The sequence below is a fragment of the Scyliorhinus canicula genome, chromosome 2 (genome assembly GCF_902713615.1).
Source record: "Scyliorhinus canicula chromosome 2, sScyCan1.1, whole genome shotgun sequence".
Taxonomy (NCBI): domain Eukaryota; kingdom Metazoa; phylum Chordata; class Chondrichthyes; order Carcharhiniformes; family Scyliorhinidae; genus Scyliorhinus; species Scyliorhinus canicula.
In genome coordinates, this window is record NC_052147.1 from 142,146,062 (window position 1) to 142,171,172 (window position 25,111).

The 25,111-nt window shown below is 45.1% G+C and overlaps 1 protein-coding gene across 1 annotated transcript in view; it reads right to left on the minus strand.

The window, feature by feature from the left end:
• The window catches only part of LOC119958709 (partitioning defective 3 homolog B-like), a 1,329,970-nt gene that overhangs the window by 556,001 nt on the left and 748,858 nt on the right, over window positions 1-25,111 (minus strand). Inside the window, exons 11-12 of the mRNA XM_038787288.1 lie at window positions 15,568-15,753; window positions 14,174-14,344 (exon numbers count right to left, since the gene is read on the minus strand). Of these exons, the coding sequence (XP_038643216.1) occupies window positions 14,174-14,344; window positions 15,568-15,753 (357 nt within the window). The remainder of the gene's footprint in view (window positions 1-14,173; window positions 14,345-15,567; window positions 15,754-25,111) is intronic.

Consider the following 25,111-nt stretch of genomic DNA (forward strand, 5'->3'; position numbering starts at 1 on the left):
CATGGCACTCGAAGTGCTTCCTTTTCAAATGTTATTCAATTCCCTTTTAAAAGTTATTGTTGAATTTGCTTCCACTACCCTTTTAAGTTGTGCATTCCAGACCACAACAACTCACGGCATATATGGAATTTTTAAAAAAGCCCCCCCCCCCCCCCCCCCCCCCCCCCGAGTCTTCTGCCAATGATCTTAAATCTATCTCCTCCGTGTAAATAAAATAAAAGATTCTCTTTAAATGAAGAGTAAGGATCTGGCCCGATGGTCAATCTCATCGAAAGTTAAGAGGATTTGTGAGACTTCATTCCTCTAAATCAGTCTTACTAGGAATTTCTCTGCAAAAGGGTTTCTGACAATTTTTTTTTTGCAGCATTCGGAAATAATCCCCAACCCCACCATCTTTGCTCAGTCTTTTCTGATGGCAGTAACTCGTGATCAGACACAGTTGCACAGACACAGGAAGTCAGGGATCCCATCATCTTCACATGCCAGCCTAGACACTAACTCTGGCTGACCTCGTTGCAAAGTAAGCCCAGAGGCAAACAGCATCACAAAGCATGACACTATGGCTGAGGTCAGTTATAATTAATAATAATCTTTGTCACAAGTAGGCTTACATTGCAATGACGTTACTGTGAAAAGCACAGTGCCCCCAACCCCGAATGAAACCCCCTGCCCGCATATCGGTCCTCCCCTGACCATGGTGATGCCTGACTGAGTTGGCAGCCGCCACACTAAGATCACAATGGGTGAGACCATGAGAGTCCCACGCCGTTGGGAACTCGGCAGGTCGGGAACGGAGCATCGCGGGGCGGGCTTCAGGCATGGATACGTGGCGCTGGGGCGGCATGTGGCGCAGTAGTTAGCACTGGGACAGCAACGCTGAGGACCCGGGTTCGAATCCCGGCCTTGGGTCACTGTCCGTGCGGAGTTTGCACATTCTCACCGTGTTTGCGTGGGTTTCACCCCCACAACCCAAAGATGTGCAGGTTAGGTGGTTTGGCCACGCTAAATTGGCCCTTAATTAGAAAAAAATAATAATTGGTTATTCTAAATTTATTTTTTATAAATGGATACGTGGCGCAGCGTACTCTTCAGGGGGAAGAGCATCGTAAAAGCAGCACCAGCCCCCGATTTTGGCGTCATCGTTGATTCTCCGCCCCATCGCCGAACGTGATTTCGGCATCAGGGATCGGAGAAGCCAGCCCCTTATCTTTTAAGTAACCGAAATCAGTACATTTTTTAACTGATATAAAATTTTGGCATTCTTGCAACATGAATAGAAGATATGGCAATAAACACTAATTTCATAGAATCATCCCGCATAGGAGGAGGCCATTTGGCCCATCATGTCTGTGATGACTCTGTAAAAGAGGTATCCCATCAGTTTCACTCCCCTGTTCTTGCCCCACAGCTCCATGCAGGTTTCCCCTTCCAGTACATGTTCAATTCCTTGTTGAATGTTACAATTAAACTTGCTTCCACCATCTTGCTAGGAAGTACATTCTAGGCCATAAGAACTCACTTCATGAAGAAAAAAATCTCACCTCATCTCTGATTCATTTGCCAATTATGTTAAACTTGTATCACGGGGAAACGCCACCCATACAGCGCCCCCATAACTCACGAGTTGTACGAAGTACCCTCACTCGTTGAACATGAAAAATATTAATATTTTAGGAGTCTCCAGCAGCATGAGTGTAAATCCCACCACAGCAGCTGGGTATATTTGAATTCAATTACAGTTGGGCCGTTACTTCCTCTGAGTGGCAATCAGCATCAGATTGCCACCCCAAGTTAGACAGGCAGCCTTCGAGGCCCTGCAGCAAAGCCCAGCTCAACTCAATTGAGGGAGGACATAACCCCTTTTTCTTCACAATGGCATTGGGCAAACGTAAAGGTCCATTGAAATCGACAGGTCAGGGACACATAAGTGTCCAAGGCAAGTGAACAGGACTGGGGGAGGTGGGCGATTGGAGCTTGGGGAGGGTGGTGGGGGTAGAGTGGGAAAACCTCAGGGGTTGGGGCTGGGTCGGTATGGGTGAGGGGGTCAGATTTGGTTGGCTTGGTATCGGGGGGAGGGGGGGGTAGAATAACTTTGGGGGATGCACGTCAAATTGAATCAGGTTGGGTCGGAGGAGTTTGGGTCAGGTTGCATTGGGGGTCAGCTGGGGTTGGTGGCGGGTGATAGTGGAGGAATCCCATGGAGTCAAGAGGTGGAGAATACCGTGGGTGAATGGTTAGTTGGTGGATGGGTGGGGGGGGGGGTTCCCTTGGAGGTTCAGCTTGTGGAGGGCATCCCATTGGGTTTTAGGGATGGATGTTGGGGAGGGGTGTGGTGGGAAAGCCATGGGGAGGTTGGTCTAGGTGCTTACAATAATAAAACCAGAAGTTAGAAGAAGTTTTAATTCTTCTATTGTTTTCTGATTAACACTTGGTGTAACCCGGTTGGAACCATCTGAAGTTAGTGATTTAAATTCTATTTTCAGATGCTTTTCAACGCAGGACAATTGCCAGAGGAAGTTTGCACTTCTGGGCAATTACCAGGCAAAACCCTACATGTGAAGGTCCGTGAGCCCAGGGTAGTCCCTCACTCCAACACAGGTGAGCTTGTAAGTTTCAGCCCAATAAATCTGGAATTAAGAACTTTACTAGATTGTCATTAAAAACCATCTGGTTCACTAATGCCCCCGGGGGGGAGGATATCAGTCATCCTTTCCTGGTCTACCGGATATGTGGCTCCAGGACTCCAAAGAGCCCACTGAAATGGTACAGCAAATTACTACAGGTAAAAGCACTAAAGCTCTACATGGGCTGGATTATCCAATAATGGGGCTATGTCCCCACGCCAGCGTAAAAACGCTGGCGATTCACTCCAGACGTTCCTTGAGAAAGTCCTGAGCGATTCTCTTACATGCAGGGGGCGGGCAGGGCCCCGGAGTGCTCCTCGCAGCTCTGGCTGCGGATATGGGGCCCCGCACCTCTGGTCGGGAGTCCACACATGCGCACGGCGGCGGCCTCCAGCAGCCGCCCCGTGGGACATGGCAGACTCAGACCGCTGAGCGGAACCAAAAATGTAGCCCACCCCCTCCCGAGATCACGTGCGCCCGTGACGCCTCATTGCTCCCCTGGCCATCCATGAGGCACCCCCCCCCCCCCCTTTACTGGTGATTGATCCCCCCCTCCGCCCCAACCCGACATTCCGATACGTGGTTAGACCCACGCCGTCGGGAACTCGGCCAGTTTTGCGCGGAGAATCGTGGGGGGTGGGGCGTAGTTCGCGCGCGCGAGTGATTCCCGAGCAATTCTCCGGGAGAATCGCGGGAGCGATGCCAGTCCCAATTCCGGGTTAACGCTGATTCTCTGTGATTTGGCGCGGAGGTTCGGAGAATCCAGCCCTTGATTGTTAGGTGGATGGGCCATGATAATTTGCCCCTTAGCGTCCAGGGATGTGCAGGTTGTGTGGGGTTGTGGGGATGGAGAGCGGGTGGGCCTGGGTGGGGTGCTCTTTTGTAGGATAGGTGCAGATTCGAAGGGTTGAATAGCCTCCTTCTGCACTGTAGGGATTCTATGATTTTAAGACCAAGTGCTCACTCTGGTATTCTGGCCAATATTTATCTCTCATCCAATTCTCAGCATGGATTATCTGTTTATTATCATGTTGCTGCTTGTGGAACATTGAAATGTGTGGCAACTAGCTGCTGTTCTACCTACATTACAACTGTGACTGCATTTCAAAAGTAGTTAATTTGCTGTAAAGGCTTGTAGTTTGACCTGAAGTCATGAAGGACCCGACAAAAATGTAGGTGCTTTTTTATCTTCCTCATGAGATTTAAATACATCATGTTAATTTTTTATTTCATGAAACTTAAAAATAGTGGTGTTTTGGGGTTTTGCAATTAGCAATTCCATTTGTTTATAATTAGAGCTATTGGATTCAAGTGACTCAAGGAGTCAAATGTAATTTTTAGCACACCAGGTTTCTGAATGGTGACATTGTAAGATTCTGCCCACCGTTCCATGATTTTCCCACTGTTTTCGGTTTCCATGCCATTGTTCCATCAAATCTTCAGCACATGGAAGTCAGCTTTCTCAACTTCATCCACCTTTCTCAAAAGCTGCCTGCAATCCTTGGTACGCGACCACATTCGCACAAAGAGATAGAGGCTGTTTTGCTCTCACAGCAAGATTAACAAACAATGCTCTTCAACTAGTTACTAGGGGACAGTGAGGGCAATGGAGGAGAAATTCTTGCCACTGTGTAAAATCCCCACACCATAAAATGTTCGATAGGGGTGGCACGTGGCAGAGTGGTTAGCACTGCTGCTTCACAGTGCTGAGGTGCCGGGTTCGATAACCGCCCCAAGTCATTGTTCGTGTGGAGTTTGCACATTCTCCCCGTGTCTGGGTGGGTCTCACCCCCGCAACCCAAAGGTGTGTAGGGTAGGTGGACTGGCCACGCTAAATTGCACCTTAATTGGAAAAAAATAATTGGATACGCTAAATTTTAAGAAAATAATTTTTTTAAAAGCTGGATTCGACTGTGATACCAAAATTTTGTTTTGGTGCCAAATGGCAACAGTTAGGGCTCCCTTAGCCTGGCGCCACTATATTAATTCCAAGGTGGACCAATACCTGGCATCTGTAGTGCCAAATCCAGCTTACATCTCGTGAGGACAGATTCGTCGATTTGTATGCAGTGAAATGACACCAACAGAAAGGCAGTTTGAAGTTTGTGTGTCATAAAGACTTACTTACTGCACTCTGCGATGATAGGTCATTCCGGTGAATCTATCAGACGTGGTTTTATTACCTCATTTGGTGACTACATTAGCAGATGAGCGAGAAATGAAAAAGAGCATCCCATTTTTCATTTTATTCTGAAGAATCCGGTTCAATGGTGCATTGCATTCTTTCACCTCTACTTCATTACCTTCATGGTTTAAATGTGACAACTTTTTTTTTGCTTGGCAGAGGAATCAAGGGCACGTTTCTCAAAGCTACAGAGGAAATCCAGCACTGGAAAGGTTTCAGTTGTTTAATCACCAGAGCAGCAAAGGGATTTAGCTGTACAGAGCTGACAGGAACAGGCAGTTGTCAAAATAATAGAAATCATAAGAGAAAATAAGAGAAAGAAAATCCTACTAAATAAAAAGGTGGCATTCCAAGTTGCAAATTTTCCCAAGGAAATATTTCGTAGTTTTCAAGGCTAGAAGAAGAACCCGCATCATCAACAAGTTTAACATTGTGTTGTTATTTTTGGTGCACTGCTATCTTGGCAGTCTATGACCTATGCTTGAGGATTTCCTCCCTAAAACTCTCTTCCTTTAAGATGCTCCTTGAAGTCAGTCTCTTTAATCAACCTTTTGGGCGTTTGTCCCAACATCTCCTCACATGACACATGCCAAATCTTTATTTGAGTGTTCCCGTGATGTTCCTGGGGTCATTTTACCGTGATAAAGGTACCGACATAATTGCAAGTCATTATTGCCTCGATGAAGGTAATGGAAGAATTGTTTCTGTTAACTTAGAAATTATGTAAATATCGTAGTCAGCCAATGCTCCCGTAGGTGCTGATAGTTCCCCACAAAATTGAATTGTTTTTTGAATTACTATTCAAACAACCTTTCTACTCCACTGCTGTTTCTTGCTGGTCCTAGTTAGAATGTCATGTTTCATTCTGTTGCAGGTAGATTCACAGAATTTACAGCAGAAGGTGGCCATTCGGCCCATCACGTCTGCACCAGCCCTTGAAAAGAGCACCCTACCTCAGCCCATACCTCCACCCTATCGCCACACTTCCACCCTATCTCCATAACACCACCTTAACTTACCTTTTTTGGACACTAAGGGCAATTTAACATAGCCAATCCACCTACCCCTGCACATCTTTGGACTGTGGGAGGAAACCGGAGCACCTGGAGGAAATCCATGCAGACACTGGGAGAACATGCAGACTCTGCACAGACAGTGACCCAAGCCAGGAATCAAACCTGGGACCCTGGCGCTGTGAAGTCATTGTGCTAAGCACTATGCTACCATGCTGCCCTGATTACTATGGAAACAGACTGATGCAAGAAATGAAATGTGTGCCAGGGGGTTTTAATTTTTTTAATGTGATCTACTATTACGTATGTGCAACGCATTTGTTAAACAACAACAACTTTGCTTTCATAGAATGCTTCAAGTAATGTCCCACGCTGTTCCATAGAAAGCTGTAGTGAAATCGGTTGCTGAGTAAGATAGAGATGAAGAGCACAAGCATGGCCAAAGAGATTAAGTTAGATATAGCACAGAGGCAGGGAAGGGAGCATGCAGGTGAGGGGGATATTTTGAGGTCAGCGAACTTGGTTTCCCGAACATCTTGCATTGTCTTTAAATCTTTCTCTGTAGATTCCCCGCCTGCAGCTAGCCTGATTGACAGACTGGAGATCTATCGGGCACAAAATCCTGCAGCATCAGACAATAGCCATGCTGAGAACAACTGGCCTGCTTTCTTTTTTTGGGGGGGGGGGGGGGGGGGGGGGGGTGTTTGGGGTTGGGTCCAATTGCAGGAATTAGCCAATGAGCTGTGGGAGGCTGGGAGTGGGACCGAGTGGCAGAGTCTACTACTAAGCCTGCTGGGCCTGGAGAAAACACTCCTGCTCCTCCTCGCTCAAAGCAACGCAGTGAAGACACTCTTCCTTCTAGCTGCTGGGTTTCCCAGGGCACGGAAAACCTGGCCATCTGTGGTTAAAAATCGAGGCACTATTTTAATTTTGTTTTCAATAAATTTAGAGTACCCAATTATTTTTTCCCAATTAAGGGGCTATTTAGCGTGGCTAATCCACCTAACCAGCACATTTTTGTGTTGTGGAGGTGAAACACACTCAGACACGGGGAGAATGTGCAAACTCCACATGGACAGTGGTGCAGGGCCAGGATTCGAACCCGGTTCCTCAGTATTGTAGTCCTAGTGCTAACCACTCTGCCACATGCTGCCCCGAAAATTGAGGCACTATTAAACTGAAGGCATGCAACCTCATTAAAATATTTCAATGACCCACCTACCTGCTGCAAGCAAATTGGGCACCCGCCCCTCATCCCACATTCATTAAAATCTGAAGTGAATGGATTCTGGTCTTTAAAAATGGGAACAAGGATTTACATTTAACATATTGGAAGGATGTGGAGCCAATACCAGTAAATGAGTCTAGGGGCGGTGAGCAAATGAGACTTAGTACAAGGCATGACACAGTACAAAGAGTTTTAGAGCATATAGGGCATAGAGAATGGGGAGGCTAGTATGCAGAGAAACAAAGAACTTGCATTTATATGACATATTCTCAACCATAGAGTGTCCCAAAGCGCTTTACACCCAATGGCTTATTTTAGGCAAGTGATGAAGGAGAGAAGGCAGCCATTTGCAAACAGCAAGCTTCCACAAACCACAATGCGATAGTGATCAGTTAACCTGTTTTTGGGATGATTGTTCAATGATAAACATTGGTCATAAATATAGAGAAGAATTCTCTTTCTCTTGTGCGAATAATGCAATGAGATATTTTGCTGAGGAGGAGAGACAGTTCAATGACTTAGCTGGAACACAGCACCTTCTGCTGCATGTGCTTAAACGGGCCCTCATTGACTGTAAGGTGCTAAGGAACACCCCAAGCCCAAACGCAAATGATTTTCATTATTTCTAATGCCAGCAGTGCTAAATAGAAAACATCACTCCTTTAAGTGGTGTTCAGATACTTCCAAGCGATCCACAACAACCATTTTACTTTTCCAATTTGTAATTCTCTGTTTGCTGGAAGACAGAAGTCTCATTATACTAAGAGGGAGGGTAAAAAATGAAATGTGGGTACTAAATAAGAACACTGAACAAGTTAAAACATCTTTTCCAAAGGCTTTTATTCCATTAAGGCAAACTATTACTAAATTAAAATGCTGCCCAATGGGAGAATAGAAATGTGCAGAGCCAAGCAAGTGCACACTCACTTAAAATTCCTCATCATTCTCTGATAAATTACATGAATCAATACAATAGCGGCAAATCGGTACTCGCCCTAATTAAAGTATCTGGCTTGTAGAACAGATCAGTCACTGCCCTATGCATTACTGTCTAAACCAATAAAACCATAAAAGATTGTTTAATGGTGTAAGCTTTACAGACAGAGGTTGTGACGCAACTGTAAAAGGTTACAGCCTGGTCCCCCGACTTGACCATGATTTGACTAAATTACCATTGATCATAAATACACGCCCCTGAAAAAAACTTTCACATTCACTTTTTCATGCAGAAAATGCAATCAACAAAAGGGCACAGGTGTCTGTAGACAGGCTTGGCCCGGACTTTAAAATATTCTCAAAACAAAAAAAGAGAAGTCTCCATTAGATTTTGAGTTCAGGTTTCCAGGAGTTATCAACTAGAAAGAGGAGTACGGATTACATTTGGAAAAAATTAGATTTTGCAACACAATATTAAAATTTTTACGATTCCCAAAGAGACTGATAACTTTAAAAAAGAAACTCAAACTTCCAATCTGCAGCTGAAAGAATAATGTTGAGATTTCACAGTTTAAGACATTTAATGTAACAACAGACTATCAGCACAATTGACTGAACACTATCTTTGTGGGCAACTTAATACCTCAAAACACAAAATTGGCCCAACCAAGAAAATACACTTTTTATGTATACTGTACACCAGTGCGGGTTGCGACTCGCGGGTGGGTCACGGGGGGTGTCAGGATGGTCACAGAACAATTGGTCACAACATTCTCAAGGTGGTCCTGATCAAGGGAGAAGTGTCCAGCGACCATTACTGGTATTTGAACTGAAAATGGCGGCTGCTACTGGCTTTTAAATGAGAATGAAATGATGCTGTGTGTAGTCATCTGACTATAAGTGGCAGCAGTGATGTCAGTACGCCCTGCACGTCCACATGATATCAAATGCTCTGTCTGTATGTGGGTTTGGCACCAAATCACACAGGAGATCTTCTTCCATTTTCGATCTGCTAGAGAGCAAGTCAAGAGGATTGTGAAGATCGATCATTTTGTTACAAGAAAGAGGCAGCCAGAAACACAAAATTGGCAACATATCTACTAGCTAGGATCTCACATTTGCCTCTGCTGGAGAGAGCTGCTTGGGGGAGTCCATGGTAGGATAGAGCAGTGCTAGTATTAGCTCTGCACAGAGTTTGAGGGCCTCAGGTGAACAGCCGACAGTGAAGCAATTTACCTCAGGAACAAAGCAGTATAAAGATGATTTCTTGAGGTATGGATTTGTTACTTGTGCCGATGCAAAGCCCATGTGTGCATTTTAAAGTAAATTTAGAGTACCCAATTATTTTTTTCCCTAATTACGGGGCAATTTAGTGTGGCCAATCGACCTAGCCTGCACAACTTTGGGTTGTGGGGTGAGACCCACGCAAAAACGGAGAGAATGTGAAAACTCCACACTGATAGTGACCTGAGGCCAGGATCGAATCCCGGTCCTCAGCGCCTGAGACAGCATTGTACCACCTTGTCGCCGGCAAAGCCCACGTGTGTTATATGCAGGGAAGTATTGACGAATGAGAATAGAAGCTTAAGATTTTGAAAGGGATGTGGTGGGTGAAAAATGCCTTTTAGAGTAAGACCCCAGAATCAGTTATTAACTTCCAGCTGACTCCAAATGAAAAGACCACGCTGCTGCATCTGACCTGTGACAGCACATTAAAAACATGCCACAAGTCCATGAGGCTGTCAGCATTCTGGAGTAGCATAAGACCATAAGACATAGGAACAGAATTAGGCCACTCAGCCCATTGAGTCTGCACCACCATTCAATCATGGCTGATATTTTTCTTATCCCCATTCTTCTGCCTTCTCCCATAATCCTCGATTCCATTATTAATCAAGAACCTATCTATCTCTGTCTTGAAGACACTCAGTGATTTGACCTCCACAGATTCACCACTTTCTGGCTGAAGAAATTCCTCCTCATCTCTGAAGTGCATCTCTCAGGAGCATCCCATGCTGAGTAAAACAAGCATTTTGATGCTATTGCTTCACGCTAACCTACATGTGCAAGGTCGGATTTTCCGTTTTCATGAAGATGAAGATGCCACAAAGAAACTGGCTGAACTCTGATATGCGCATTGCCCTCTCTTCCTGTGAACCTGGGGAGTGAGATTGTGAAGACCAAGCAGGTTCCCCTTTTGCATTAGAGGTAAATGAGCATGAGTGTGTCACAAAGGTCGGCCAGCTGGCAAAAGTGGATTCCAATAAAAAAGTTTGAAAAACATTGCTTTACGCTGCCCTTAATGGCTGGCACGGGCCCGTGCATGAGCGCCACAGCCGTCACCGCGCCAGCCCCCCCGGGCAACAAGGCGGAGCCCTACAGGGGCCTGGTGCGGAGGAACATAGGACCCCCCCTTGAATGAACGCACCCGCCGATTGGTAGTCCCCCGATCGCAGGCGTGGCCACCATGGAGGCCTCCCCCCCAGAGTCAGCTCCCCCCCCCCCCCCCCCCCCCCCCCCAACCAGGACGGCCCCCGCAGCCAGAACGCCAAGGTCCCGCCGGGTGGGACCATATGTAAACAACGGCAGCGGTACACGGCGGGCACTGGGCTCATTGATTCTCCGACCTGGTGCGGACTCAGAGAATCCCGGGCCAAATCTCTTTTGCCTTGGAAGTAAATGCACAGTTTAAAGCATAACTGTTCACATCCAACATTCTCAACACTTTTCTGGGACTTTGGAGAGTCACCGTCTCCACTGTTAATGCACAGGCTACTGCTATTGTCTCCAAGTGTAGTTATCTTGCACCTTCTTCCCAGTAAAAATGCGAGGCCTTCCATTGATCTGTGACAACCAAACCACCTGGGCTGTCAGGAGGTTTCCGAACAGGTCACATGGCCCCCTTTCTTTACCTTAAACTTAAAGACAAAATCCAAAAACATAATCTACCAAACCACATAATTGTAAAATGGTAAGTTCACTATGGAACACCAAATAAAACATCAACACAAGAAACACTTAAATCAGTTGAAAAAAAGGTTTCAATGCAAAATTTATGTTGCTTTCCAAATACCTGTTGTTCAAATTGTGCCGGCAGTGAACATTGGCTTGAAAAGAAATATCCCAGTATTGTATTATGACATTTAGAATATGAGGTAAAATATGCTGCATAAAAAAGCACACATTCACATGCAGCAATTCTGCTTGCCCCTTGTTCAAACCGACTGTCTAGAGATGCCTTCTCCATCCATTGATTTCTGTTAACGTTAATTGAATTAGACCAATTCTCAAAAGTGGGCTCTTGTGTCCATGGAAGTCTTTCGCTGTATTCAAGTCTCCTGTGACTCACAGGACAGTGCTGTCTTGCACTAGTTTTTGGATAAGATGCAAACCCATGTGTCGCGGATGAGAAAACAAAGATTCTTTTGAAGAAGAAATTAAGTAGTGTCTCTGCAAGTCACTTTAAAAGAACAAACATCCAATATTAACTCTAGAATCCAGAACTCGTTTTGCTCCTTAGAATCCCTGCAGTGCAGAAGGGGGGTGAGGGAATTGGCCCATCAAGCCTGCACCAACCTTCCAAAAAGAGCACTCCACCTTGACCCACTCTCCCGCTCTGTGCCCGTAAACCCACGCATTGATCATGATACTAAGGAGCAATTTGGCATGGCCAATCCACCTAACCTGAACATCTTTGGACACGAAGAAGCAATATAACATGGCCAATCCACCTAACCTGCACAGCCTTGCTCAACAGTAGCCACAGATTCCACGTCTAAACCTGCACCATTCTCAGCAAAGCCACAAAAGATATTGTGAAAACCTTAATTGTATCAAAGTGTTCTTCCCTTAAGCACTGTCCACTAAAAATGTATTATAGCTTTGTGAGATATGCAAATGAAAATTCAATTAACTAAATACTCATGTTATTAATGGTAATCTTGAACTGAAAAATTCTTCACTTTTGGGTTTTCCTTTAAACAATTGCAAGTACGTAAAGGAGCTTCTGCTATTCAGTTCAAAAACACGCTTTGATTCCCAATCTCAGAAGAGCAATTGTTAGTATACGAGTGACTTGCACACACTAGTCATCTTTGTACCATTTCAGATAAGAATAAAAATGTGGCTTTTATCATTCTTTTAAAGCATCTTTTAAGTCGCAAAATGTCCCAGGGTATTTTACAGGATGTAAGTAAACAAAACTGACCACAGGTGACTAAAAGATTGATCAAAGAAGAGGTTTTGAAAGAGTGTCTTAAAACGGGAGCGAGATGAAGTGGGTGAAAGGCTGAGGGAGGGGTTTCCACAGCTTGGGGCCAAGGCAGCTGAACGCAAAGCAATCACTGACAAGGGAAAATAAGTCAGGGATGTGCACGAGGCCATAATCGGAGGAATGTGAAGTTGTCACCAGAATTCAGGCCCGCATGTAAAGCATTTTAAATATCAAGATGCAAATTTTAAAATTAAAGCATTGTTGGGCTGGTAGCTAATGTAGGTGTCCATGGAGGTCTTTCATTGTAAGGTGGCCTCCCCCTGCTTGAGGTGAACGGGACTTGATATGAGGTAGGATAGAGGCTGTAGAAATTTGGATGTGCTGAAGTTTATGGAGGGTAGGAGACGGGAAGTGACTGAAGCATGGATGAGCATTTCAGCAGCAGATAGGCTGAGGTAGTGGTGGAGACAGGTGATCCATCTTTGTGATCAAGGCAATATGACGTATGAAGTCCAGCTCAGTGTCAAACAAGATGCCACGGCTACAAATGATCTGGTTCAACTTGAGATAATGCAGGAAGGAACAGGTAATGGGGTACACTGTTTATATAGCAGGCACCAAAAAAATGACCGTGGCCTTCTCAATACTTTATTGGAGAAAATCTGACTCATCTCAAATACTCGGACAACAGTGACTGTGGAGGGTTGAGAATGATAGTGGGGGTGAGGTAGAGCTGGACGTCATCAACGTACATTTGGAATCGAGTGTTAAGTGTTCAAATGATATAGTTGAACAATATTGCGAGTAGATGAGAAATCGGAGGGGGACAAGAGTTGTTCCGTAGTGGGTTTCAGATGTGGCGCTACAGTGGAGAGAAGAGAAGCGGTGCGGAATTTGCACATTCTCCCCCGTCGGTGTGGGTTTCCTCCAGGTGCTCCAATTACACAGAACATACAGTGCAGAAGGAGGCCATTCGGCCCATCGAGTGCACCGACCCACATTAACCCCTCTCTTCCACCCTATCCCGAAACCCAATAACCCCTCCTAACCTTTTTGGCCACTAAGGCCAATTTAGCATGGTCAATCCACCTAACCTGCACGTCTTTGGACTGTGGGAGGAAACCAGGGCACCCGGAGGAAACCCACGCAGACACAGGGAGAACGTGCAAACTCCGCACAGACAGTGACACAGCGGGGAGTCGAACCTGGGACCTTGACGCTGTGAAGCCACAGTGCTATCCACTTGTGCTACCGTGCTGCCCTAAGGACAATTTCCTCCCACAGTTTAAAGATGTACAGGTTAGGTGGATTGATTATGATACAATTGCCCCTTAGTGTCCAAAAGAGATGTGTAGGTTAGGTTAAGGGTTTATTGGGATAGGGCGGGGAGTGAGCTTGAGGGGATTGTTCTTTCAGAGGGTCGGTGCAGACTCATTGGGCCAATGACCTCCTTTTGCACTGTAGGGATTTTATGAAAGGCACTCAATTGGTTATGACTGGATAGGTTAAGAGGAACCAGGCAAGGCCAATTTCACTCAGTTGGACAATGGAGAATCATTGGAAACAGATGGCATTGTCATCCATGTCTAAGGCTGTTGAGAGCTTAAGAAGGAGGAAGAGTCATTGTACAGCATGTTCACAGTTGAATAAGCTATCATTTATGACATTCATGGCCGTTCAGTACTGTGGCCGACATAAATGTTTGATTAGAGAGTTTCAAATATGAAACTACAGGAATTTCTAATGCATGAAATTGTACCCCATTTAAATTGGGTTGAGACAATTTCAATTAATTTAATTCAAGAACCACCCAGTTGAAAGAAAGTGCAACTAGCAGTCTGAGATTTATTTTACTCCAAAACCTACAGATGAAACTATAGTGCTTTTTGGCCACACCATTTTCACCTGAGAGATGTCCATCTATTTTCTGAACAGGGAGAGAACTTGCTGTGCACATTCTTGTCAGGAACCTACCTCTTGGTATTTTTCCATCCTCCTGGCCACCATCACCTGGATCATTCCTCGGACGTTTCCCTCCATTGACATGGATCGCCGTAATGTTTCCAGAGCCTCATGGTTAGATTTCTCCAGTAGGTGTTCGCCATTCACTGCAATCAGCTGATCATTCACCCGTAGTTGCCCATCCTGCATGATTCAGAAAGGAATTAAATGCACCTGGCATTAATTTTGTTCCTCAATTTCCAGCTCTATTCAATGATATTTACTCATGCAGTGTCTTTAATGTAAGTAAGTAAAGTCACCATAGTCCCAGATGACCATGAGCTACTTTCCCCTTTGAGGGGGAGAGTTGACTGGTGGTGATTTAACCTGATGTTAGGGGCAAGGCTTCATGAATAACCTCAGCCGGTACAGGAACTGAACCCACGTTGCTGTTGGCCTCGATCTGCATCACGAACCAGCTGTCCAGTGAACTCGGCTAAACCAGCTCCCCAGGAATTAGCGTCACTGAGTAAATCGAACACATAATGTTGTACTGAGTGATATTAACCAGGGAGGTCTGTTCAATCATTGGCCACAAAGCAGCGGACTATTTCAGAAGGGGAAAAAATTCACCCTGGCTATTGGTCCGGGTTGCTTGTTGGAAAGTACATGTGAACATTGCACAAAGGCAGTATCTGGCCTTACTGTGATGTCCAACATGGTTAATTAGTCTGCCAAAATCTACTGAGAACTTAGGCGAGTTCCTAAAATGTCTCTCAGTGCTCATGGAACTACACTCCAGAGAAAGACCCAAGGGTATAAGAACGTATTACTGGACGAAAATTCATGCCATCAACAGCTGTTATATATAGGGCACCTTTTACACAGTAACACGTCCAAATGTGTTTCACAGGAATAGTCTCAGACAGAATCCGACACTGAGCTGCACAAGGAGCCATGAGACATGGTGAGGTGGAATTTAAGACCCCTATTTAGAGCGAGATCAGTTTTCCTGGGAGTGAAAGGTCTCCCAGAGCTCAGGGTCTCATCAGCTGAGGGCACGGCCACTAATGCTGGGCTAAAGGAAATTGCGAGCACATAAGAGTTTGAAATTGGATGAGCAGAGAGAGCTTTGAGGCCTTTGAGGCTGGGGAAGGTTACAGAGAAAAGGAGGTGAGGTCATGGAGGGATTTGAATGCAAGGAGTAGAATTTTAAATTTGTAGCACTGCTATATCTTTCACATTCCTTCAGGTATGATTGACTCTTCCATGGCTTGCTCTTGATCTCATGAGAATGTACAAACTCCACACCGCTTCTCTTCTCCCCACTGCAGCGTCCTCCAACAAATACTTTTTGATCCTTAAAAGAACAGTAATGCAATTTCCACAATCTCCATTCAACTCCACAGCTCAATCCATTTCTTTACCTTAAAGGCTGCCCCTCCGTGAAGAATGGCCTTAATGAATATACCAAGGTCGGCCCCAGTGTCCTTGGATTTATTCCCTTTAAGGCTGATGCCCAGCCCAGCAGAGCCAGAGTCGTTGAGCGGGATCTCAAAGGTCAAGTACTCTTTTTTATCGTCTCCTGGGAGGTTAAAGACCTGTTCCCCCTTCTGAAACAAAATAAATGCATTAAGTGATTGCAGGAACAACATCAGTCAGCTGTCAGAACTTTAAGAAAGTTCACAGGTGGTTTCAAAATCTTAATCTTGTGCTGAGAATACAGATATGGCTGCACTTTTATTCCAAGGTCCAGGGTCAAGTCCCACTCCAAAAGATTGTGCCAACAAACCTAAGTGGCACTCCAGTGCAGAACTGAAAGATCGCTGCCCTGTGAGGGGTGCTGTCTTTTGGATGAGGTGTTCAACCAAGGCCACATTCACCCTCTCAAGAGCACATAAAAGATCACAAACTACTATTCGAAGAACAGCTGGATGTTCCTCTTCGTCCTGGCCAATATTTCTCATTTATATGAATTAGAAGCAGGAGTAGGCCACTCCGCCTCTCAAGCCATCCAATAAGTTTGTGACTGATCTGATTGTAACTTTCCTTTTACCCTCAAAAACATTTCACTCTCTTGTTTATCAAGAATCTATCTACCTGTACTCATTGCAATTCAGAAGAACGAGAGGTCAACTTATTGATACATATTGGTTTCTCTGGGGGCTTGATCGGTTAGATGCTGAGAAATTGTTGTAGAGTCCAGAACCAAAGGACATAATCTCAGAGTATGGGGTTGCCCATTTAAGACAGAGATGATACATTTCAATTCATTTTACTGGATGTGGGGTGCTGCTGGCTAGGCCAGCATTTATTGTCCACTGCAAGTTGACCTTCAGAAGGTGGTAGTGAGCTGCCTTCTTGAACCACTGCAGTCACTCAAGTGTAGGTACACCCACTGTGCTGTTACGAAGGGAATTCCAGGATTTTGACCGAGCAACAATGAAGGAACTGTGATATATTTCCAAGTCAAGATGGTGAGTGGTTTGGAGGGGAACCTCCAAGTGATGGTGTTTCCAGGTTTCTGCTCCTCTTGTCCTGCTGGATGGTATCGGTCATGAGTCCGGAAGGTGCTGTTGAAGGAACCTTGGTGACTTCTTCAGTGCACCTTGCGGATGATACACACAGTTGCCACTGTTAGTCGGTAATGGAGGAATTTAATGTTGGTGGAATAATAATAATAATCTTTATTGTCGCAAGTAGGCTTACTCGCAAGTTATTGTGAAAATCCTCCAGTTGCCACATTCTGGTGCCTGTTCGGGTACACAGTGGGAGAATTCAAAATGTCCAAATTACCTAACAGCACGTCTTTGTGGGAGGAAACCGGAGCACCCGGAGGAAACCCACGCAGACACAGGGAGAATGTGCAGACTCCACACAGACAGCAACCCAAGCCAGGAATCAAAGGAATCAAACCTGGGACCCTGGCGCTGTGAAACTACAGTGCTAACCACTGTGCTACTGTGGAAGGGGTAGCAATCAAGTGGGGCTGTTTTGCCCAAGATGGCATTGAGTTTCTTGAGTGTTGTTGGAGCTGCAAGTGGAGAATATCCAGGCAAGAGGAGAATATTCCATTGTAATCCTAACTTGTGCCTTGTAAGATGGTGGACAGGCTTTGGCAGGGTCAGGTGGTGAGTTACGTGCTGCAGGATTCCTAGCCTTTGATGTAGTCTGGTAGCCACAGTAGTTATATGGCTACTCCTGTTCAGTTTCTAGCCAATGGTAACCCTCAGGATATTGATAGTGGGGGATTCAACAATGGGAATCCCACTGAATGTCAAGGGCCGATGGTTAGATCCTCTCTTGTTGGAGATGATCTTGCCACTTGTCAGCCCAAGCCTGGATATTGTCCAGGTCTTGCTGTACTTAAACATGCTTCAGTGTCTGAATCATCGCAAATGGTGCTAAATTGTGAAATCATCTGCGAACATCCCCACTTCTGACCTTTTGATGGATGGAAGGAAACAGTTGAAGATGATTTAACCTAGGAAACTACCCTGAGGAACTCCTGCAATGATGTCCTGGAGTTGGGATGTTTGACCTCCAACCGCCACAACCACCTTCCTTTGTGTCAGATAATTGTAACCAGCGGACAGTTTCCCCCGATTCCCATTGACCCCAGCTTTGTTAAGGCTCCTTGATGCCATACTCAGTCAAATGCTGCCTTGATGTCAAGGGCAGTCATTCTCGCTTCACCTATGGAATTCAGCTCTTTTGTCCATGCTTGAACCAAGGCTGTAATGAGGTCAGGAGCTGAGTAACCCAGGCAGAACACAAACTGAGGGCCCATGAGCAGGTTATTGCTGAGTAAGTGACGCTTGATAGCACGGTTGATGAACCGTTCTATCACCTCGCTGATAATGAGAGTAGACTGACGGGCAGTAATTGGCCGGGTGGGTTTGTCCTGTTTCTTGTGTACATGACATACCTGGGCAGTTTTCCACATTGTCGGGTAGATGCCAGTGTTGTAGATGTACTGGAACAGTTTGGCTAGGGGTGTGGCAAGTTCTGGAGCCCAAGTCTCCAGAGCTATTGCTGGAATATTGTCAGGGCCCATAGCCATTGCAGTATCCTATACCTGAATAGAATTGGCTGAAGATTGGATCTGTATTGCCGGGAATCTCAGAAGGAGGCAGTAATGCATCATTAATTCAGCATTTCTGGCTGAAGATTGCTGTGAATTCTTCAGCCTCATCTTTTGCACAGATGTGCTGGGCTCCTCCATCATCGAGGATGGAGATATTTGTGGAGCCTCCTCCTCCAGTGAGCTGTTTAATTGTCGACCACCATTCATGGCTGGATGTGGCAGGACTGCAGAGCTTACATATCTTGGTAGGTAGTGATTCTGTGGAATTTGGTAACGCAAAGAGCTGTAGAGGCTGTGTCAATAAGTATATTCAAAGCTGAGATAGACATATTTTAATCAGTAAGGGAATCAAGCGCTATGGGGAAAAAGTGGAAAACTGGAGTTGAGGATTATCATATCAGATCAGTCATGATCTCAGTGAATGGTGGAGCAGACTTGATGGGCCAAGTGGTCTTTTGGTTTTACACCTGCCTTTAAAATATTCAAAATCTTTGCTTTCACTGCCTTTTGAACAAGGGAGTTCCAAAGACACTCTACCTTCAGAGGAAACAATTTCTCCTTATCTGTCTTAATTGGGCAACCCCTTCTTTTTTTAAAAATACATTTAGCGTACCAATTCTCTTTTTTTTTCATTTACGGGGCAATTTAGCATGGCCTTCATCTACACTGCACATTTTTGGGGTGTGGTGTGAGACCCACGCAGACATGGGGCGAATGTGCAAACTACACACGGACAATGACCCGGGGCCTCGATGTCGTGAGGCAGCAGTGCTAACCACTGTGCAAATCTGCCGTCCCAATGCCTTATTTTGAAACAGTGACCCTTATTTATAGATTCCCCCACAAGAGGAAACATCCTCACACATTGTCCCTGTCAAGACCCCTCAGGATCTTCAAACAACACTAAAATAGTTCATCTGTTCATTATCTATTGCTGTCTGTAGATGACTGTTCGCAAATTCCTGGTCATACTCCCTTTATAACTCAAAAACGACTTCAATGGTTGTAAAGTATTTTAGGATGATCTGCGATTGTGAGTCTTTTTTTCTGAAGCCCAATTCAAAAATGTAGGATTAAAACTTTGTTGTTCCTAAAATATTTAATTATGGTGACAATGACAGGCTTCCATGACCACAAAATTAGTGAATAATAGATAATCAGGAATGAGAGCATTGCAAACATAACAGGTAGGAAAAAATGCATGGAGATTAATGAATAGATTTGGCATCATGAGCTTTCAAGGAACAATCAATGGACAGCGGCACTCCCGTCTGCTTTTCCAACCTTCTATCGCAGAGATACTGATATCTGTTTTAGAAGCCCAAATAACGTTCTGATCGTAGTCGAGTACAGATATGTATCCTCTAGTCATTCAATCACTGCGTTATTATCCATGATTATATTGAATGGTTGAGCAGGCTTGTTGGGCCACATGGTCTACTTTTACTCCTATTTCTTATGTACTTACCAAGAGAAATCATCAGTTCTACATTTTCAACAGTAACATCTATGAGCCAAATCAATAGTAGAAAAGGTAGCTTCAAGGTTTGTGCAAATGTCCAGCATACCCCTGGGAGAGGTCATACTGAGACCTTCCAAATTGCAGCACGGTTTCCAAATGAAAGGGGCCAGTAGAAAACACAAGCTTCCGTTAATAAAAGAAAAGATGATAATTTGGAATCAAAGTTTTTTAAAATAAATTTAGAGTACCCAATTATTTTCCTTTTTTCCAATTAAGGGGCAATTTAGCGTGGCCAATCCCCCTAATCAGCACATTTTTGGGTTGTGGGGGTGTAACCCACACAAGGCACGGGGTGAATGTGCAAACTCCACACGGATAGTGACACAGGGCCAGGATTCGAACCCGGGTCCTCAGGGCTCTAGTCCCAGTGTTAACCACTGCACCGTGTGCCGCCCCTAATTTGGGGTCAAAGTTAACTACATTGCTTCAGATACTATACCCTGAGAGGGTGTTGCTGACCATGGACCTCAATGATAATCCTGCTCTGGAGGTGTGCATTATCTTAGTTGGTGGTAGATACTCCCATTTTGCGAGGTTCTTTGCCTACCTTGATTGTTTTTTTTAACCATCCATCTTTCCCATCCACATCAGCCTTTCTAAATCATGATTTCTTAATCCTTGTCCAGGAAACTCCCCCCATGTTTTCCTGATCTTGGTCAACAGAGTTCTTTTGATCTCAGATTTTACTAGCCCACTTTATTGGTGGTGTGATGTGTCCAAGATCCCTTCACTATTCACCTCAAAGTTAATTACATCACCAATACGGTAATGAAGACTGCTGCCTTAGTGCTTCCCATCAAAGGAAAGTGTATGCGCAGCAGGATTTTATAAAGCAGATGGGTTTATTGGGAGTTATCGATACTTTTGCTCGTTTTATATGACAGCCATCAAGGACAAAAATAGAGAACTTAAATGTTTCCCTGACTGGCAAAGAGCCAAGCTTAATATTCAGATACCAATTGCAAAGATAAACTGTTGAACACAGGTCTAAGCAAAACAGTACTACTGCATTTAAAAGGAGAAAAACATTCAAGAGTTAAGACAGAATTAAGAATCGATTGCAGCATTTACTGCAACACACAACTCACGTATCTACACAATGGTAAGTGCGAATCGAGCCGAAGGGTTTACTTACACAAAACAGCAAAACTGAATTCACCATGAGCTAGCAGCAGCCTCAGGGTGCTCACCAGGGTAATGGAATTGTTAAAAATGGGTAAATATTGACACCGCCGGCAATAACAAACGACACCACCCTGCATTTACACAACACCTTTAAACAAACAAAATATTACAAGGTACTTCCTAGGGGCATTTGACGCCGAGCCACATAAGGAAATATTAGGGCAGGTGACTAAAAGCTACTTACAGAAGGAGCGAGGGAGAGAGAAGCAAAGGAGTTTAGGAAAATAATTCTAGAGTTCAGGGCCAAGGCAGCAGAAGGCACAACCGTCACTGGTGGAGTGATTGAAATAAGGAACGTGGAAGAGGCCAGAATGGGAAACGAGCAGAGATGATAGGAAAACAAGAACTAGGAGCAGGAGTAGGCAATTCGGCCCCTCTGGCTGCTCTGCCATTCAATATAATCATGGCTGATCTCATCTCGATCTCACCTCAACTTTCCTGCCTGTTCTCTCTGACTCATCAACCCACTACTGATTAAACATGTCTATCGGCTCCTTAAATTTACCCAATGTCCCGGCATCCACCGTCCTCTGGGGTAGTGAATACCACAGGTTCACAACCCTTTGAAAGAAGTAGTTTCTCCTCATCTCTGTTTGAAATCTGCTACCCCTTAACCTAAAACTATGACCTCTTGTTCTAGTTGCTCCACTAGAGGAAACATCTGCTCTACGTAGCACGGTAGCATGGTGGTTAGCATAAATGCTTCACAGCTCCAGGGTCCCAGGTTCGATTCCCGGCTGGGTCACTGTCTGTGCGGAGTCTGCACGTCCTCCCAGTGTGTGCGTGGGTTTCCTCCGGGTGTTCCGGTTTCCTCCCACAGTCCAAAGATGTGCGGGTTAGGTGGATTGGCCATGCTAAATTGCCCGTAGTGTCCTAAAAAGTAAGGTTAAGGGGGGGGTTGTTGGGTTACGGGTCGAGGGTGGATACGTGGGTTTGAGTAGGGTGATCATGGCTCGGCACAACATCGAGGGCCGAAGGGCCTGTTCTGTGCTGTACTGTTCTATGTTCTACGTCTACTTTGTCAATACTTTTTTGCATTTTCTAAACCTCAATTAGATCTCCTCTCATTCTTCTAAACTCAAGGAGACTATCGGCCTAACCTGCTAAATCTGTCTTCACAAGACAAACCCCTCAACTCTTGAATCGATTTAGTGAACCTCCTCTGAACTGCCTCGAATGCAACTACCTCCCTCAAATAAGGGGACCAAAACTGTACATGGTACGCCAGGTGCGGTCCCACTATGGCTTATACAGTTGCAGCAACACTTCCTTACTTTTATATTCAATCCTTTTAACTATAAAGGCCAAAATTTTTTTTTTTTTTTTTTTTTTTGCACTGAGTGCTGAGCTTGTGGCATTTGAGTGCTACAGTGAGAGTTTGGTGACTGAGGGAGTAAAAGGGTTATTTAAAGTCTAGTATTTCTTTTATTTAGTTAATTAACTTAAAAGTTGCTGTTTGGTCTATAAGAAGGTGAATTTTGAATCAGCTTTAAACAAGGTTCTACTTGGACTTACTTGCAGCTGGAGCTTGTTAATTAGTTAATTGCATTAGGCCAGTTTTTAGAAGCTAGAGTCACAGTATAAATAGGGGCTAGATACAGTGCAGACTTTGTTTGCACTGAGTGCTGAGCTTGTGGCATTTGAGTGCTACAGTGAGAGTTTGGTGACTGAGGGAGTAAAAGGGTTATTTAAAGTCTAGTATTTCTTTTATTTAGTTAATTAACTTAAAAGTTGCTGTTTGGTCTATAAGAAGGTGAATTTTGAATCAGCTTTAAACAAGGTTCTACTTGGACTTACTTGCAGCTGGAGCTTGTTAATTAGTTAATTGCATTAGGCCAGTTTTTAGAAGCTAGAGTCACAGTATAAATAGGGGCTAGATACAGTGCAGACTTTGTTTGCACTGAGTGCTGAGCTTGTGGCATTTGAGTGCTACAGTGAGAGTTTGGTGACTGAGGGAGTAAAAGGGTTATTTAAAGTCTAGTATTTCTTTTATTTAGTTAATTAACTTAAAAGTTGCTGTTTGGTCTATAAGAAGGTGAATTTTGAATCAGCTTTAAACAAGGTTCTACTTGGACTTACTTGCAGCTGGAGCTTGTTAATTAGTTAATTGCATTAGGCCAGTTTTTAGAAGCTAGAGTCACAGTATAAATAGGGGCTAGATACAGTGCAGACTTTGTTTGCACTGAGTGCTGAGCTTGTGGCATTTGAGTGCTACAGTGAGAGTTTGGTGACTGAGGGAGTGCTGAGCTTGTGGCATTTGAGTGCTACAGTGAGAGTTTGGTGACTGAGGGAGTTAGGTGAGGAGGGAGTAAGGTACTCCTTTCATTTAATTTCCTATATTTATCAAAGAGCGTGAAGGGAACCAGGAGTTTAGAGTACAGCTGACTGGGAGCAGAGTCGGAGGGCGGAGGTCCAGTTGGTCCACAGGGCAGCTAATTCTGTAAAGTAAGAGGGGATGGAGGCTAGGGCAGTTGCATGCTCCTCCTGTAGGATGTGGGTGGTGAGGGATATCACTGGTGTCCCCGCTGACTATACCTGCGGGAAGTGCACCCAACTCCAGCTCCTCAGAGACCGTGTTAAGGTACTGGAGCTGGAGCTGGATGAACTTCGGATCATCCGGGAGGCAGAGGGGGTCATAGAGAAGAGTTACAGGGAGGTAGCCACACCAAAGGTACTGGACAAGAGTAGCTGGGTTACAGTCAGGGGAAAGAAAACTAACAGGCAGACAGTGCAGGGATCCCTCGTGGCCATTCCCCTTCAAAACAAGTATACCGTTTTGGATGCTGTTGGGGGGGATGACCTACCGGGGGAAGGCCCCAGCGGCCAGGTCTCTGGCACTGAGTCTGGCTCTGGGGCTCAGAAGGGAAGGGGGGAGCATAGAAAAGCAATAGTAATAGGAGATTCAATGGTTAGGGGAATAGATAGGAGATTCTGTGGTCGCGAGCGAGACTCCCGAAAGGTATGTTGCCTCCCGGGTGCCAGGGCCAGGGATGTCTCTGATCGTGTCTTCAGGATCCTGAAGGGGGAGGGTGAGCAGCCAGAAGTCGTGGTGCACATTGGTACCAACGATGTAGGTAGGAAAAAGGGTGTGGAGGTAATAAACAAGTTTAGGGAGTTAGGCTGGAAGTTAAGGGCCAGGACAGACAGAGTTGTCATCTCTGGTTTGTTGCCGGTGCCACGTGATAGCGAGGCTAGGAATAGGGAGAGAGTGCAGTTGAACACGTGGCTGCAGGAATGGTGTAGGAGGGAGGGCTTCAGGTATTTGGATAATTGGAGCGCATTCTGGGGAAGGTGGGACCTGTACAAGCAGGACGGGTTGCATCTGAACCAGAGGGGCACCAATATCCTGGGGGGGAGGTTTTCTAGTACTCTTCGGGAGGGTTTAAACTAATTTGGCAGGGGAATGGGAACCGGATCTGTAGTCCAGCAACTAAGGTAGACGATAGTCAGGACGCCAAAGCACGTAGTGATGCAGTGGGGAAGGTAACAATGACAAAGGAGAGTACTTGCAGGCAAGGAGATGGGTTGAAGTGTGTATACTTTAATGCAAGAAGCATCAGGAATAAGGTGGGTGAACTTAATGCATGGATCGGTACTTGGGACTACGATGTGGTGGCCATCACGGAAACCTGGATAGAAGAGGGGCAGAAATGGTTGTTGGAGGTCCCTGGTTATAGATGTTTCAACAAGATTAGGGAGGATGGTAAAAGAGGTGGGGGGGTGGCATTGTTAATTAGAGATAGTATAACAGCTGCAGAAAGGCAGTTCGAGGGGGATCTGCCTACTGAGGTAATATGGGTTGAAGTTAGAAATAGGAAAGGAGCAGTCACCTTGTTGGGAGTGTTCTATAGGCCCCCCAATAGCAGCAGAGATGTGGAGGAACAGATTGGGAAACAGATTCTGGAAAGGTGCAGAAGTCACAGGGTAGTAGTCATGGGCGACTTCAACTTCCCAAACATTGAGTGGAAACTCTTTAGATCAAATAGTTTGGATGGGGTAGTGTTTGTGCAGTGTGTCCAGGAAGCTTTTCTAACACAGTATGTAGATTGTCCGACCAGAGGGGAGGCCATATTGGATTTAGTACTTGGTAATGAACCAGGGCAGGTGATAGATTTGTTAGTGGGGGAGCATTTTGGAGGTAGTGACCACAATTCTCTGACTTTCACTTTAGTAATGG